We start from the raw sequence: 16,351 nt of genomic DNA, 5'->3' as shown, positions 1-16,351 counted from the left end.
ACATAAGAGAATCAGTTCAAAAACTAGTACAAACAATTTAATAAAGTTGCAGGATATAAAATTAACATATAGAAATCAACAGCTTTAAGAAGTTATAAGTTATAATGAGAGAGAAGATTCCATTTACAATACCAAATAGATGAAATTCCTAGGAATAAGCTCAACAAAAAATGCACAAAACCAACCCTCTAACAGGATACACAGTAGACTCTGACAAATGAGGAGACAAGCCACATTCCAAAACAGGAAGTCAACATCATAAAGATGTCAATTCTCTATAAGCTAATTGATAAAAGTATGGTGAATCCCAGTAAAACTGCCAACATTATTTTTGGGAGTTAGACAAAACAATGATAAAGTTCATATGAAAAAGTAAGAAACAACTGCCAGTAAACTCTGAAAAAGCAGAATAATGAGTAAGGGGAAGTAACTAGCTCTACCAGATATAAAAATAAATGATGAAAGATGAGATAATAAACAATTCATAATCTTATCTTTAAAAAGATAAAACAATGATTTAAAGGTTTTTTGCACACGAAAAAATTTTTGAAGGAAAATTTAAACAGAACAAAATTAAAAGTTAAAATATACACCAAATGACCTTAAGAAATTCAAATATGATGAAGGTGGCATCTCATACCAGGGAGAAAATATATTTTTTTTAAATGATGTTTAGACAACTGGATATCCACTTGAACGAATACACTGATCTACAAAGCAGTGTATACTAGAACTACACAAGTTCTATGGAAAAAATGAGGTAATTAACTCGAAGGGGGAAATCTACTTAACTTTAAATCAAAAACCAGAAACATTTTTTATTAAGGACTGAATAAAAAAACTCTTGATTGATATATCAATTTCCCTCAATATGGAACCGAACAGATTACAGTCAACATATACACCAGACCACTAGTTAGTTACAGTAATAAAAAATAAGAATTGATGCTCAGCACACAGGAATTTCTTTAATGACTATATCTATATTTAAAATTCCCTTGTTTTGGAAAACGACTATTCCTTCCTCTCAAGCTCCCTTTAGACCAGTGACCCAATACAAGCTGCCATTCTCTTATACCACCCATGTCTCAGGCTACAGTGAATAAAGCTAATCCAATAATTGATGGGATGGCTCAAAATGAGCTAAAGAAATTCTTTCCCCAAATTTTTCAACCTCAAGTAGATTTTAAAAAACAAACCTCTCTTTCTCTTTTTCTCTCTTACACACATATACCTATTTACATATAAATATATTACATAGATAAAAAGTATGGAAGGATGTACATTCACCCAAAGGTCAACCACAGGGATATCTCAAGACAGGTGGAAGTTTAAGGGATTTGTGTTTTCTTCTTCACACTTTTTCTGCATATTCTGAATTTTTTACAAATGAACATACATGATATTCTAATAACGGAAGAGTATTTCCAAAAACAGAATAATATAATGTGAACAATCTGGGGTTTCATTTTTCTAGTTTACAGAGAAATTAACTACCTCAAGATATGCTCAGGTGGTTGAGTACATTTGCAACGACCATCTGTACTGTTTTATCACGCTACAGAATCAGCACCTTCCCATGCTGTGTTAATGTCCTAACAGTAAATAAAGGGCAACTTTTATTTACGCCACTGTTTCTAAACACAATTCCACTGCAATACAAGCAAATGGTATCCAGATTAAAAAAAATTTTTTTTTGTGTAGAGACCTGCTATGTTGCCTGTGCTGGTCTCAAACTCCTGGCCTCAAGTGATCTTCCTGTCTCAGCCTACCAAAGGGCTGGGATTAAAAGCATGAGCCAGTGTGCCTAGTCACAATATCTAGATTTACTTTAATGCTTAAAAGTAATAATATTCTTTATATTCAATATATTTATATTCATCAGTAATATGTTTCCACAAACAACGAAGAATCAATAAGTAAAATTCTGCATTTCACATCAGTATAAATTCGGTCTAAAACTTTAAAATACCTCCTCAGATTTCTCAGAAAATTTAAACCTTTGTGATTCATATGTAATGAAGATTAACTATTTTTTTAAAAAAAAGCAATCTGCATTATCACCTAAAATGCGATTCTTAACCTCCTTAATGAGTCATCAGGGTCATTTACTCTAGGTCTGATGATTCTCTGGAAGGGAAGTGGTAAACATCCATATGAAACTGTGGTGACAAAACAAAAACAAACCCAGAAAGTTCACAGACCCCATTAAGTCTATCTAGGTATCAAAGACCTCAGTTAAGAAACCCTGACATAAGATGAAGATTTAAATGAAACTCCTTAATCCTTACAAAGTATCCAAATTGTTTTTATTCCGCCGTAAATTTGCTGAAAATGCAGTCAGAAATCACAGTTCAGTACACTCATAACTAGTTTTGTCTCTAGTCTTCTGCCACCGCCACTACCCATGCACTGCCTCCACAGTCCATCTAATAATGATCTATTACAAATACAAACTTGAGGCTGTACCCTGCAAAACCCAAGTTCCTCATTAAGACTAAACTCTATGTTTACTACACAAAGTAGTATCTTTTATATATTATTAAAAGATATATCTTTTATATATTATTAAAAGATATATCTTTTAATAATAAAACTATAATAATCATACAAAACAAACTATATAACACATATATAGTTTAATATCATTTATCACTTATCATTGCATAAGTAGTAAATAATATATAACCCATGCTGCTGAATTAAGTAAAGCAGCGTTTTTCAAACTGTGAGCTGAACCACTAGTGAATCATGAAATCAATCTAGTAGCTCATGACCAAAATTATTTTTAACAAAATAGAACTGAAAAGGGAAAAATGCATATATATATACACACACACACACCCCCCACTAATCTTCATTACTTGCAAATTCCTTATTTGCAAATTCGCCTACTTGCTAAATTTTATTTGTGACACTTTCTCAGTCACTTGCAGACACGTGCAGAACAGTGAAATATTTGCGTTGCCCACCTGACATATATTCCCAGCTGAGGTCAAACAAGGTGACACTCTAACATCTTGTTTCAACTTTCATACTGTAAACAAGCATCCTTTTTATGTTCTACTTAGTGCCATGTTTTTCACATTTTTATGCCTTTCGTGGGTAATTTCACTGTCTAAAGGTGCCCCCAAGTATGGTGCTGAAGTGTAGTCCAGTGTCCCTCAGCACAAGAGGACTGTGATGCGCCTTATGGAGAAAATACATGTGTTAAGCTTCCCTCAGACATGAGTTACAGTGCTGCTGGCTGTGAGTTCAATGTCAATGAATCAACAATGTGTTTTAAATAGATAATTTAAAAACAGAAACATACATAAAACAAAGTTACAAACTGATCAGCAAATGAAACTGTTGTGACCAGGGTCTAGCAAGAACTTAACCATGTTATTTCCCCTAGGAGCAACGGCTTAGGTATTAAATAATTCTGTGCTCATGGCAACATAACAGAACATAACTATCTTGAATAATAAAAATCAATTGTATTAGTATATGTATAATACAGATATGTCTGTCAAAGTGCACTTTATTTCAGTTACACACACACGCGCACGCACACACGCACACACACAATTAGTCACAGTCAAAAAAAATCTGAAAGCCAATGAATTACATCACAAGGAAAGAAACCCTGAAAGGTGTGGTAAATGGTAAGGCAGAAAGGCATGGATCATGGGCACACACGCCAATCCCTTTTTTCTACCTAGACAAATCAATTCTACTGAATCCAGAATCACGCCTAACTTGTGATTTGGTTGGCAGATCTAGGACAAAGCTTTTAAGTGTACTTTATAAAAGCATCCCAGATATTCTGGTGTGTGGCCAAGATAAGAACCACAATACTACCTCTTAAACTGGTGGTTTTCAAAGTTGGGACAAGCAGCACCAGGATCATCTGGGAACTTCTTAAAAATGCAAATTCCCAGGCCCTATTCTAGACTTAATCAGACACTAACGGGAATAAGACCCAGTGATCTGTGTTTTAACAGGCCCTCTAGGTCATTCTGAAGCATGCTAAAGCTTCAGAATCACTGACCTAAACCTTTGGAAATTTTTTGGGGAGGTATTTTGAAAGCCTTGATGAACTCTGCAAGGTGGTTAGGCTATTTCAAATAAACTCCTACTGACCAAGCACCTATAATATATAAACAATCTTCTTCCAAGTACTTGGTTTCACAGAAAGTGACCCAACACTTGAAGCCAAAATTAAGTAAAACCTATGCATTACTTGAAGCAGTACTGTTCCTTTACCATCCTCCGTAACAGTTTCTGTTCTTCCAAACTCGTTCAACAGGCACTGTTCATAATACAATTTTGCCTGTCCTAAACGGTGAATCTACACTAGATCCCAAAACTGTCTCAACCCTCTTAATAACTCTACTGGGTGTCACACACTTTCCTCTATGAGTGTAACAATAGGCATCTAAAAAAAAAAACTCATGGCATTCTGGCATACAGGAATCATTTCAAGACTAATCTGTAAAAATGAATTCAATAGTATATTAAAGTCAATTAGCTATTACATGAATTGATATTTAAACTCTGGCTCAAATCATGTCCCTCATGAAATAAATTTCCACAGTATCATTTTCATTTTCCACATTAACACATTAAAATGTGTTCATCTGTGTAAAACTCTTTTCTCTCCTACTAAGCTATAAGCTGCTTGTGAATGGGTACCACATCTTACTCCTTTCTGTGTCTAAAGCACATAGCAGGTGCTGTACATTCCATCATCAAATATTTAGTGAGCAAATACCAATACGCCATCTATACCAAATGATCGAGTATACAAAGGTAACAAAGACAAGGTCCCTTTGCTTATGGGGCTAAGTTACTGAATGAATAAACATCACAAACAACTACAGTGAAAGTATGAGACAGTGCAGTCCATATGAAATATCAGGCTTGCCAACATGATACCTGAATAGGATGGCTTTCTTCAAAAGGGTATCTTATTGTTGCTCTTCTGACTCAAGTTACCACTTGAGGCCATAAATAAATATTACAGTAAAAACACTGACAAGTCACTTAATAATTAATCTAACTTCATTTTTTTTGTATAAAAATAGGAATACAAGCAAAAGTCCTATGCACAATGCAAGGCTTTGCTGACAACCAAACAACCACTTAGGAATGACGAGTTAAGGTTTGCTATCCAAACTACAATGAACAGAAAGCTACATTCTGCTAATTCTCAATTCCTCAGAGATATTAAAGGGAAGGAATTTAAAATCAAAATTGCCTGACCTTGTAACTGTAGATTAAAAAGCTAACTTTAAGATCACATATTACTCACTTACAAAATGAGTACGAGAGAATTACTTGGTTACTTTACCAAGTAAAAAGTCTTTGTCTAGAAATTTTCTAAAATGCGCGCGCGCGCGCACACACACACACACACACACACACACACACAGCTAAGAGCAGCTGCCTCTGTAGCATATCTGTAAACCTGAGGAAGGAAAGACACTTACTTTTTATGTATATGCTTTTGTGCTGTTAAATTTTTATATTTAAATCATGTGGATCTATTATTTTTCAATTTTAAAAAGCTAGTAGTAAATGTGTTAAATGTGAAAATAAGACAATTCTGTCTACAGTACCATCTCCTGTATAGTAATGGGAATAAAATCTGCAGCCTGTATGCTTTTGAGACAACACAGGAATGAGATTGCCATTTGGGCCATGCAAATTCTCCCGAAGATTTCTGAATCTCAGGTCATAGGTTCCCAAAACATCCATAGAAAGAACTAAGGGGTCCATGAACTTGGATGAGAAAACACAAACTTCTAACAAATTTAACATTTCCTTCAATTCGTAATGTAGACAACAGACCACAGTAGTACTAGCAATACCAACAGAAATTCTAGATCTTTTCAAGTCAAATTATGTCAAAATACTGTTTATATTTATCACTATTTTGAATTTACAGTAACTAGATACACTGTAGATTCTGTACTTAATGTGTTAATAAAGCACATATATTAAAAATTGTTTACTTTGATAACTATATTTCAATATAATTGATTTATCTGATTTTATTTTATGCATTTATGGCATCATTCTAAGGAGTTTCACCAGACTGCCAAAAGAGTCTATGTCACCAAAAAAAGGTTAAGAAGCCCTGGATCATAATTCTCAAATCAGATGCCAATACCCTTCACTTGGAAAGGAGGAAGCATTTTGGGGTTATTCCAACTAGAATGTTTCAGAAATTAGTAATAAACTTCTTGTTTTGCCTTGACCATCCCATACAACCAACTACAAATCGAATGCCAATAATGCCCCAGTTGAGAAACATCTCAAGAATCAAATAAATGGCATGGCTACCCTCATCAATACCATACTTTTGAAAGTTTCCAAACAAAAGTGCTCATCCAAGAATTCAATGGTATACTGGAATGTCACTCTTCATTCACTTCTCTAGTGTACAACACCCACTGCATAGATTTTCATCACTAAAACTTATCTTCCCCATAACTATCTACCCAAAACAAAAAATCATTCTGAAGAACGAAAACAAAATTTATTAATTATTCAGGGCCCAATTATTACTCTATAGAGTAACTGAAGAGTTAGATCTCTTAGTACAAAATTTTCAAGGTCTTTAGTTTTTAAAATCAATCTGGTTGTTAACTGCTGTGCCAGAAAACAGAGAAAGAAGGAGGAAAACACACATATTAACTTGTAATGTTTGAAAGCGTTCTCTTTTGTTTGCTTGTTTTTAAGAGACAGGGTCTCAATCTCACTCTGTCATCCAGGCTGGAGTGCAGTGGCACTATCACAGTTCACTCAGCCTTGAATTCCTGGGCTCAAGGAATCCTCCAGTTTCAGCCTCCTAAGTAGCTGAGACTACAGGTACATGCCACTCCACCCAGCTAATTTTTTTATTTTTTGTAGACATGGAGTCATACTACGTTGCCCAAGCTAGTCTCAAACTCCTGGCCTCAAGCTGTAAAAATGTTTAATTGGCATCAGAAAAAAATGTGAAACTCTATCACAGAATAATGTATGGGAATACTCTACATTCTACTCTTCCATCAACTTTCACATTTGTTATCCTGTGTAAGTGAAAAATTGTTACCAAAAAAATGGGTGTTGCCTATAAGACACAGACTTTATAAAAAAATGTAATCTTGGCCGGGCATGGTAGCTCACACCTGTAATCCCAGCACTTTGGGAGGCTGAGGCGGGCAGATGACGAGGTCAAGAGATCGAGACCTTTCTGGCCAACATGGTGAAACCCCATCTCTACTAAAAATACGAAGATCAGCTGGGCCCGGCAGTGCACGCCTATAGTCCCAGCTACTCGGGAGGCTAAGTCAGGAGAATCACTTGAACCAGAGAGGCAGAGGTTGCAGTGAGCCAAGACCGCGCCACTGCACTCCAGCCTGGGCGACAGAGCGAGACTCATCTCAAAAAAAAAAAAAAAAAAGTAACCTTTAAAACTAACTTTTCAGATACTTATTAAACAGATGAGGAAATGGGACTAAATGAGGTTAAGTAACTTACCTCACCGATAAGGAAAGTGGCAGAGGCCAGAATTGGAACCTAAATCACAATTTCAAAGTTCCAACAACTGCACCGAATTAGCAGCAAAACTGAATGCTGCTTGTTGACTCCCCAACCAAGAGTCCTTTGTCCTTAGCCCATTTAAAAAAAAAAAAAAAAGCAAGCAATCAGGGAAGCAAAGATAGGAGTTAGAGAGGTAGCAGATAGGGCTGACTCTCCACTCTGCATTCCTCTGACTTTATAGCAACAGCAGCTGACAGTAAAACCAAAAACCTAAAAGCAGACAGATACAATGAAACAGTGCTGAGGAGAAACTGGAAGTGACTGGCATCTTCCTCCACGGTGTTAACCCTGTAAGAAGCAGTTCTGCATGATAGAATATGTAAATTTAAAGTTCTATCCTATTTAAATAGTATAGACAAGGCAAGTAATCGACGATTCACTTTAAGTTAAAATCAAATAATCATGCTGGATCTTCTGCCATCTACACTGGTCTCCTTCATGGCTTATTCCTATCAGCCTCTCCTCCTCATGCTGTCTCTATGCACCCATTACTGTTTCTCTACGTCAACTCTACCTAAAACTAAATGAAGATGCAGAGCTGCATTGTTTACCAATACAACCAAACTCAATCCAAGTGACCAGCATCATGCTAAGTGCCTGTATTACAAACTTTTTATCACTTAAGATAGAAAGTGACAGAAGTGCCTGAATTGCTCTCCTGCCTGTCTTAGGTACTGAATAAAACAGACATGATACCTTCCTCAAGACTTAGTCTTGTTGGGGAAGTAAGTGTCTACTCTCTCTCGTGCACATGCTCTTTCTCATACATATATAAAATTCACACACACACCCTTACACACACACTCAAGTGAGAAAAATGATACTAGAAAATTAAAATAAACTCAAGTGGTAAGGACTAAAAGTACTACTGAACTTCAGAATACTTACAGCAATAAGTAAGCCTAGTAAAGATGGTGAAGAAAATTTCATGAAAGCAAGGAAATCATAACCAAAACTTACACACAGAATGGACTGCTCTACTGAGCTCTAGGAAAAATTAATAGTATATAGCAAATGAATGTAATTGATCCTCATAAAAGAACAAGCCAAAGTGACAGCATCTCAGCAGTAGAGTTAAACCTTAAGCATTAATTTCTTCCCAATATTTAATGTCACATTTGTTAGTTCTTTTCATCTAATTATAATCCTGGACAATATGCCAGTAGATAGACATGTGGTTTCAGAGGTTCAAGTAACTTTTAGAGTCAAAGGTACTTTAAAGGTCACTCAGTCCAATTCTATTTCACAAATGAGAAAACTACGGGCCAGGAAGGTTAAATAATTTCTACGAGGTCACACAAAACTCATCCCTTACGACTTTGAAAAGTATTAAGTGTGAAGAGTTTGCTTTCTTTAAAAGGACACCGGAGACTTCTTTTACAGTCTTTGATTCAAATTTCATTTAAAACATAATACATACAAATTATTCTAAGCTCATTAAAATATCTTACAAATTTAGGGTTTGCAAAAACACACTAAGTATACAAACTCACCTTGGGACAAACCATGGATTAAAATAATTTAACACTTTAACTTCCTAACTTTTGATCATGCCATATTACATCAGTAGCAGATCTCTCAGGGCAGCTCCCCGGTTGGGAGGGTAATGCTTCTCAACACAGGTATCCTAACTTCCCCTGCTCTTTGAATGGCAGATTGAGAGGTAGATACCTGATGCAAGCCAGACCAATAATGCTCTCTATCTCAAGAATCTGGAATTTTGAACTTTTAATGGGATAATAAATGATAGAACAGTAAAGCTATAATGGACCTTAGATATTTTCTAGTTCTCAACCCATTTTACAGATGAAGCAGTACAACGGTAAAGCAAGAGCCCCAGAGTCAATCAGCCTGAGCTCAAATTCTGTCTCTAGCATGTTCTTTTTTAGATGGATGATCTTAAGTGAGTTACTTAATTTCTAAAGTTTCAGTTTCTTCCGCTGAAAAAGAAGTAGTAACACCTATATGTCCTACTGTTATAATCAGCTCTAAACCATCTACTGAGTTTAACAAAGTGCCTGGCACATGCTCAACACACTCAAAAACACACACTCAAATGTTAGCTGTGATGAACAACCTGAGGCTCAGAAAAGCTAAGCAACTTTCCAAATTACATGGCCATTTAACCCATTTAGGCATAAATGGGTTAACCCATGACAACCAGAACTAGAAACAAAAACTCCAGAACCACACTTCAGTGGTCTTTCATCTATACCACCCTAGAAACTTCTAGGCCTAACATTCAAAACTATCTACAATTTAGTATAATTCTACCTTTTTTCCAACCTAATCTCCACCCCTATTTTTACTCCTTCATTCACCAAATATTTACTGAGTGCTTCTATGTTTTAAACAGTTTCTAGTGCTGAAGATATAACAGGGATAAAAGGAATGGGAAGACAGAAGTAAAAGATGTCTGCATGTCCAAACAAAAACAGGAGAATGATACGGTCAGCAACATCAGAGTGCTATCCTCCTGAAGTTTCTAAACAGGAAGAAGAATAGGCAATGATTGACAGAAAACATCTACCATGGAAGAACCTTCCTTTGGTCTACTCAGCATCCTCAGAACTTGCTTTAGATATTCCTATGCTCAAATATTTGCTTCAACATACACCATACAACCAAATCTGAAAGCCCAAATTGTTACAACTCTCCAAGAAGACTTCCCTATAACACGCAATGAATCACCTCATGCCTCTCAACTACACTAACATTTAACTTTCTCTAATGCTCTTCTGATGTCTGTCAGGTTGTCTTAACCCTGTAGTTTTTGCTAACTTTCCAGATACATGTTTTTGGACTTAATGGTTCATTTAAGTTCCATGAAATCAAAGTCTGCATCTTCTTTTATTCCTAACAACATTTCAGTAAACAACCTTACACATACTTTTGCTATACAGAACACTTTAGTTTCCCAATATCTTATTTAGATAACAACTGGCATTTAGATAATAACTGGCATGTCATTTGCTTTTGTTAAAAGAAGAAATGTTTCATGTTTTTACAGTATCAATTTACAAAACTGCATTTTATACCCTCTCCATTATGAAACCTGAAATATATTACTGCCAATAGTAATTCTGAAAAGGTATCAAAACTGATAATATTCCTACCCTACGAATTCAAAATATCACTTAAAATATGAACATAATGGCAAAAATTAGACAACATATGAGAGGAGATATGGCAATTCAAATTAGTCATGGATCTTCTTTAAAAATAAGGTGAACCACATGATTCATGTAGACTGGTACATTCTGGTATGAAAAAGTATCTCACACAAATCTACACACACCTGTAAGAGTTACTTAAAACAAGATAAAGATTTATACTGCAACCATATCTGCGTGTGAAAAGATTCTATATTTAAAGAGGCCTCTGACTCAAGAGGAAACAAGGATATAATATTTAGGTATACATAGTACCAAAGTAAGCAACCAAAAAGAATTCCTGAAGGAAGAATTTATCAAATTCTGCTAATAAATTTTACATATAGATAGATATTGGGGGAGGGGGAGGAAAGACACAAATACAGCTCTTCGAACAAAAAAAGAAATAGAAGCCCATTCAACACTCAACAAACATTTTTCAAGCATGCATTATGTGCCAGGCACAGTTCCAGGCACTTGGAATATATTAATGAACAAAATAAGCAAAGATCTTTGCCCTTAGAGACATTATATTCTAGCAGGAAAAAAATCTAAACAATAAAATGGGACAGTTTCCCACAAATTTCTTATATGCTTAAGATAACATAAACACGGGAATAAATATAATGGTGCCAATACAGGGGAAAGCAAAGTTAACAAACTGCTAAGAAAAAAAGAAAGAAAATCTGAAAAGCCAAGAGCAAAAGTCAGACCAAATTAAGTAATGAAAAAACTACATTTCCTAATAATTTAACAGTCTAACCAAATTGGCCACTTTTAAGCCTTCCGAAATTATAAAAAGTAAAATATTATTTACAAAAACTATAATAAACTTAATCACAGTTCAGATGGTAACTCTGGGTTCTGTAAGAACCCTGAATATGCAAGCATGGTGACTATGAGTATATGCTTTTGTGACACCAATACCAAGGGTCTGAATTTCAGCCCTACACTAGCAGCAAGATCTTTCAGTTTTTCCTCTATAAAACAGAAACAGTAATAACTCATAGGGCTGTTACCAGAATCAAATGATAATCAAAAACTGGAAACAACTCAAAAATCAGAGAAATGCATAAAGATAGCATATCAAATTCACTGGACTACTACTCAGCAATATAAAGGAACAGACTCATACAGCAAGGATGAATCTTAAATGTATCATGCTGAACAAAGTAAGCTAGACACAAAAAAATGTATGATTCCATTTATATGAAATTCTAGAAAAGGCAAACTAATCTACAGTAAACGAAAACAAATAAACAGTTGCTTTGAACTATGAGTGGAGAGAGACTAGTTGCAGAGGAGCACAAGGGAACTTTTCCAATGTTGGAAATGTTCTGTATCTTGTTTTCGTGCATGTATGCATTTGTCAAAACTCATCAAACTCCACAATGTAAACAGGTACGTTTTTTGTACGTAAATTATACCTCAAAGAAAGTTTATTTTAAAAAAGGATTAAATGAAACAATATACGTAAAGCCCTTAACACAGTATCTGGAATATACGAAGTATTCAGTAAATGGCAGGTATTAGTAAAAACATCAACTACCACTATACAACACTCATAGGGAGGTGGCAGAACCGCTGGCTGCCTGATTTTTCTGGTCTAAATTCTAAGTAAACCTAAGTGTACAGTACTTGACCTAGACCAAGTGTCGTGAGGAGAACTACAAAGACCAAGTTAAAGGAGGATGCCAACTGGCAGCTCTCAGCAGAGGACAATGATAATAAGGACAGGGAAGAAAATAAGTGAAAGATGTTTCCGTGTCCAAAAGAAGAGGCTACATAGGATGACATGATTATCAACGATACAATGTTACCAATGCCCAAGAACACCTAATCACCTCATCCAAGCATTGTTAGAATGTAATCAGTCAGAATGTAACTCAAAATCTAGTCAATGACTTTGTTTATATAAACGAAGTCTAATGATAGTCCAATAGCTACACAGACGAGACAGGCCTTAATTTTAAGGGTGGGTGGGGATAGCGAGGGAATGGGAAAAAGCCATCCACGAAGGATTCAAAAGATTTTGCCAACCAAGCAGGACAGCACAGTTCAGAGACACCCGGCAACAACTGTGAATCCGTAAGCCAAGGTTGGTTTGTTCGTTACAAGCCTACTGATTCAAAAGAATTCAAACTCCTATATAAAAATAAGGAGTTAAGGACATCCAGACATTGAAAGTTACTTAAAACACAATTCAAGCGAAACACAAAACATTTGTGAAACGTATGACATTTTACTGTTGCTTAGAAATATTTATCAAGGCAGAACCATTTTTATAAATACATAATTCTCCTTAATAACAGAAGTCCTGTAAATAAGACCAGAGAAATGAATTTGCTGTCACTCATGAAAACACAAGTCTTCTGACATACATATTTAAAAAAGAAAGAAAAGGAAAAACTGATACCCCAATTGGGACACTCTGGGAAGCAAAAGACTTCAGACTATAAATCTTAACTATTAAGGTTTGCTTAATTGATTTTAAGAACCTCCACTTTTAGCATTTATTAAAGGGGCAGAAAGGACAGGACAAAGTTAATCAGAGGTTCTGGGTTTCAACTCTCGTTTTATCAGAATTTGGATTTCTTCTTCCTTAAAATTGGGCAACTGAAGTAGGCTACTGAAAAGTATCCAGGTTTAGCACTCATGCTCTACTTTGAAAATAATTTTTTCTAAAAGAGTTAATAAAAAATTGCAAGGTGCGGCAGGGCACGGTGGCTCACACCTGTAATTCCAGCCCTTTGGGAGGCCGAGGCAGGTGGATCACGAGGTCAAGAGATCGAGATCATTCTGGTCAACATGATGAAACCCCGTCTCTACTAAAAATACAAAAATTAGCTGAGGGTGGTGGCGCGTGCCTGTAGTCCGAACTACTTGAGAGGCTGAGGCAGGAGAATCGTTTGAACCCGGGAGGTGAAGGCTGCAGGTGAGTCGAGATCGCGTCACTACACTCCAGTTTGGCGACAGAGCTAGATTCAGTATCAAAAATATATATATGCAAGGCGCCGCCAGGCGCGGTGGCTCACACCTATAATCCCAGAACTTTGGGAGGCCAAGGCGGGTGATCACCTGAGGTCAAGAGTTTGAGACCAGCCTGGCCAATATGGTGAAACCCCAACTCTACTAAAAATACAAAAATTAGCTGGGCCAGGCAGTGGGCGCCTATAATCTCAGCTACTCGGCGGGGCTGAGGCAGGAAAGTCGCTTGAACTCAGTAGGCAGAGGTTGCAGTGAGCCGAGATCACGCCAATCCAGCCTTGGCGACAACAGGGAAATTCCATCTCAAAAAACAAACAAACAAAAAAATTGCAACACGAGTTAAGCACTTTTATTTTTAATGAAGCATGAAAAAGTTACTCTGTAAGTAATCTTACTAAATTAAGATAAAATACCAAAACATATGCGGCATACTAAGGACCATATATGTTGGTGATTGCAAAAAGTAATATATCTTCCAGGAGTTAACTGTTCACTCTAGAACAGATTTCGTTATTTTTGAGATGGAGTCTCGCTCTGTCGCCCAGGCCTGAAGTGCAGTGGCATGATCTCTGCTCACTGCAACTTCTGCCTCCCGAGTTCAGGCAATTCTTCTGCCTCAGCCTCCCGAGTAGCTGGAACAACAGGCGCGCACCACCGCGCCCGACTAATTTTTAGTAGAGACGGAGTTTCACCATACTGGCCAGGCTCGTCTCGAACTCCTGACCTCATGATCCGCCGGCCTCGGCCTCCCGTAGTGCTGGGATTACAGGCGTGAGCCACCGCGCCTGGCCTAGAATAGATTTCTTGACTCAAGTTCTAAAATAATAGGATCCAAGTAATTACACACAATACTGGTACTTTTAAGACCATCTTTCTTTTGGATCAAGACCCACAAAATAGCAAAAATATCCAAAGTTGTGCTTATTAGGGTTCAATGCAATTAACTATTGTACATAATATAATTTTATCTTAATTTTCCTTCCCATGGAAAACTGAGTCAAGTTTGAAACAAATAAAAGAGTTCTCACATACAAAAAAAAGTTCTCACAGCTCTAAACCTTAGAGATAAATGCTGTTTTGATGATACATATTTATATCTATGCACACACATATGTATGTATATGTGCATGTATATATATGTATCACATATACGTTTGTATACACACACAGTTAAGTTCATCCTGATACTACGGCCATATTCATTTTCTACTGAAAATATAAGACTTTCAAGTAATCAAAGAGAAATGTGATTAAATCAGAGCAAAGTAGTAATAACAGGGTAACACAGTGAGGTCAGAACTCGACCAGCCAATCAAAGGCATAAAAGCATTTCCTGCAATATTAATACTCAAAAGAGAAAACCAATCACGGAAACCTCGAGCTTCCTTTTGACAGCCACAGAAGCAAGAGAACCAATCCACACACACCCGAGGTTGACAATAAGGCGGGACTGCAGGTTCATTGAAGAAATTCTTGAGGGTGCAGTTACTATGAACTTCGCAAGCAAGTAACACCACTCGAGTCATAAACACTCTCTGTTAAGCCAGATATTCAACCGTCTGCAAAAATTAACCCATCGGAGAAAAAGCGGCAGTTTTCCCAAAAGATGCTGTATTATCAAAATTACAACTGCCAATTTAGACGCACTAGGTCCTCAACTTCTAAGGATCACCTCGCAATGACAATTCTCGAGGACAACGCTACGCCGGCAGCTCGCTCCGGGGCATCCCCGGCTCCTCTCTAACACTGCGCACGGAGCACGGCCGTCTCGGCGAAGCAGTCAGAGCCCGTCCACCCCGCGCCCGGCTCGGGTCGGGTCGGCTGAACTGGCCGGCGGGCGGCTCTCGGACGCTACTACCCGGTCGGTAGTCGTGGTCCCCGCCCTCCCCCGCCGCAGTGCTGTACCGCCTCATCCCGCTGCACCGTCGCGGGCGGGGAAGCCAGGATGATTACACTGCTGGGAGGAAGATGTTTGTTTTGAAAGCGCCCTTCTACAGTCATTTCCAAGAGAACCCAATACAAAATTTAAAAGTGGAAAAAATAATCATCTTGCCTAGCCAAATAATACCCCGCCATTAATTAGCCCCGCGCCTGGGGGAGGGAGGTGGGAAGGTAAACAGAGACCGTACGCCAAGTGCGGCCAGCGCATCCCCTGCGCCATTCCCGGCCGCCGCTTACGGCAAGGCCCCCTTACGGCAGCGTAAGCAGCGCTGCGAGCTAATCACAACACTGGGACGCAACAACATGGCGGCCGCGGGCGGGCGCTACGCCAGCCGAGAGGGTTTACGCTACTCCGCCGGCGTAGAGTCCCGTGCGTTAGAGCAGCAGCGGCGCCCTCCAGCGAGCGTAAAGCGCTCTGTGAATGGCGAGGCCCGACTGACAAAGGGGAGGGGGGAGGAGGGAAGGGGGGGTAATAAACACTCGAGTCCCTACCGATTCCTCCTCCTTCTCCATCCCGGTGGGCATCTGGGGCACGGCCCGGTTGATGGAGACGCAGTCGTTGAGATCAGGCATGTCCTTGCCGCGGTAGATAGGCAGCGGCTTGGCGGCGTCCAGCGCCCGCGCTCGGAAGGAGAGTTTACTCATTGTCTCCCCGCCTTACAGGAACAGCCCGGGCGGCGGCGGCGGGGCGGGCG

The 16,351-nt window shown here is 38.0% G+C and overlaps 1 protein-coding gene across 1 annotated transcript in view; it reads right to left on the bottom strand.

Annotated features, from left to right (window-relative positions):
- LOC105534658 (enhancer of polycomb homolog 2-like) overlaps nucleotides 1-16,335 on the bottom strand; it is a 53,926-nt gene extending 37,591 nt beyond the window's left edge. The window contains exon 1 of the mRNA XM_011973435.1: nucleotides 16,149-16,335. Coding sequence (XP_011828825.1) covers nucleotides 16,149-16,301 — 153 coding nt within the window. The 5' untranslated portion in view covers nucleotides 16,302-16,335. The remainder of the gene's footprint in view (nucleotides 1-16,148) is intronic.
- Between the last annotated feature and the right edge of the window lie 16 nt (nucleotides 16,336-16,351).

The sequence above is a fragment of the Mandrillus leucophaeus genome, unplaced genomic scaffold, assembly GCF_000951045.1.
Source record: "Mandrillus leucophaeus isolate KB7577 unplaced genomic scaffold, Mleu.le_1.0 Scaffold1374, whole genome shotgun sequence".
Classification (NCBI taxonomy): Eukaryota; Metazoa; Chordata; class Mammalia; order Primates; family Cercopithecidae; genus Mandrillus; species Mandrillus leucophaeus.
The sequence above is the reverse complement of the archived record's forward strand: the minus strand, read 5'-3'. Positions and strand labels throughout refer to the sequence as shown.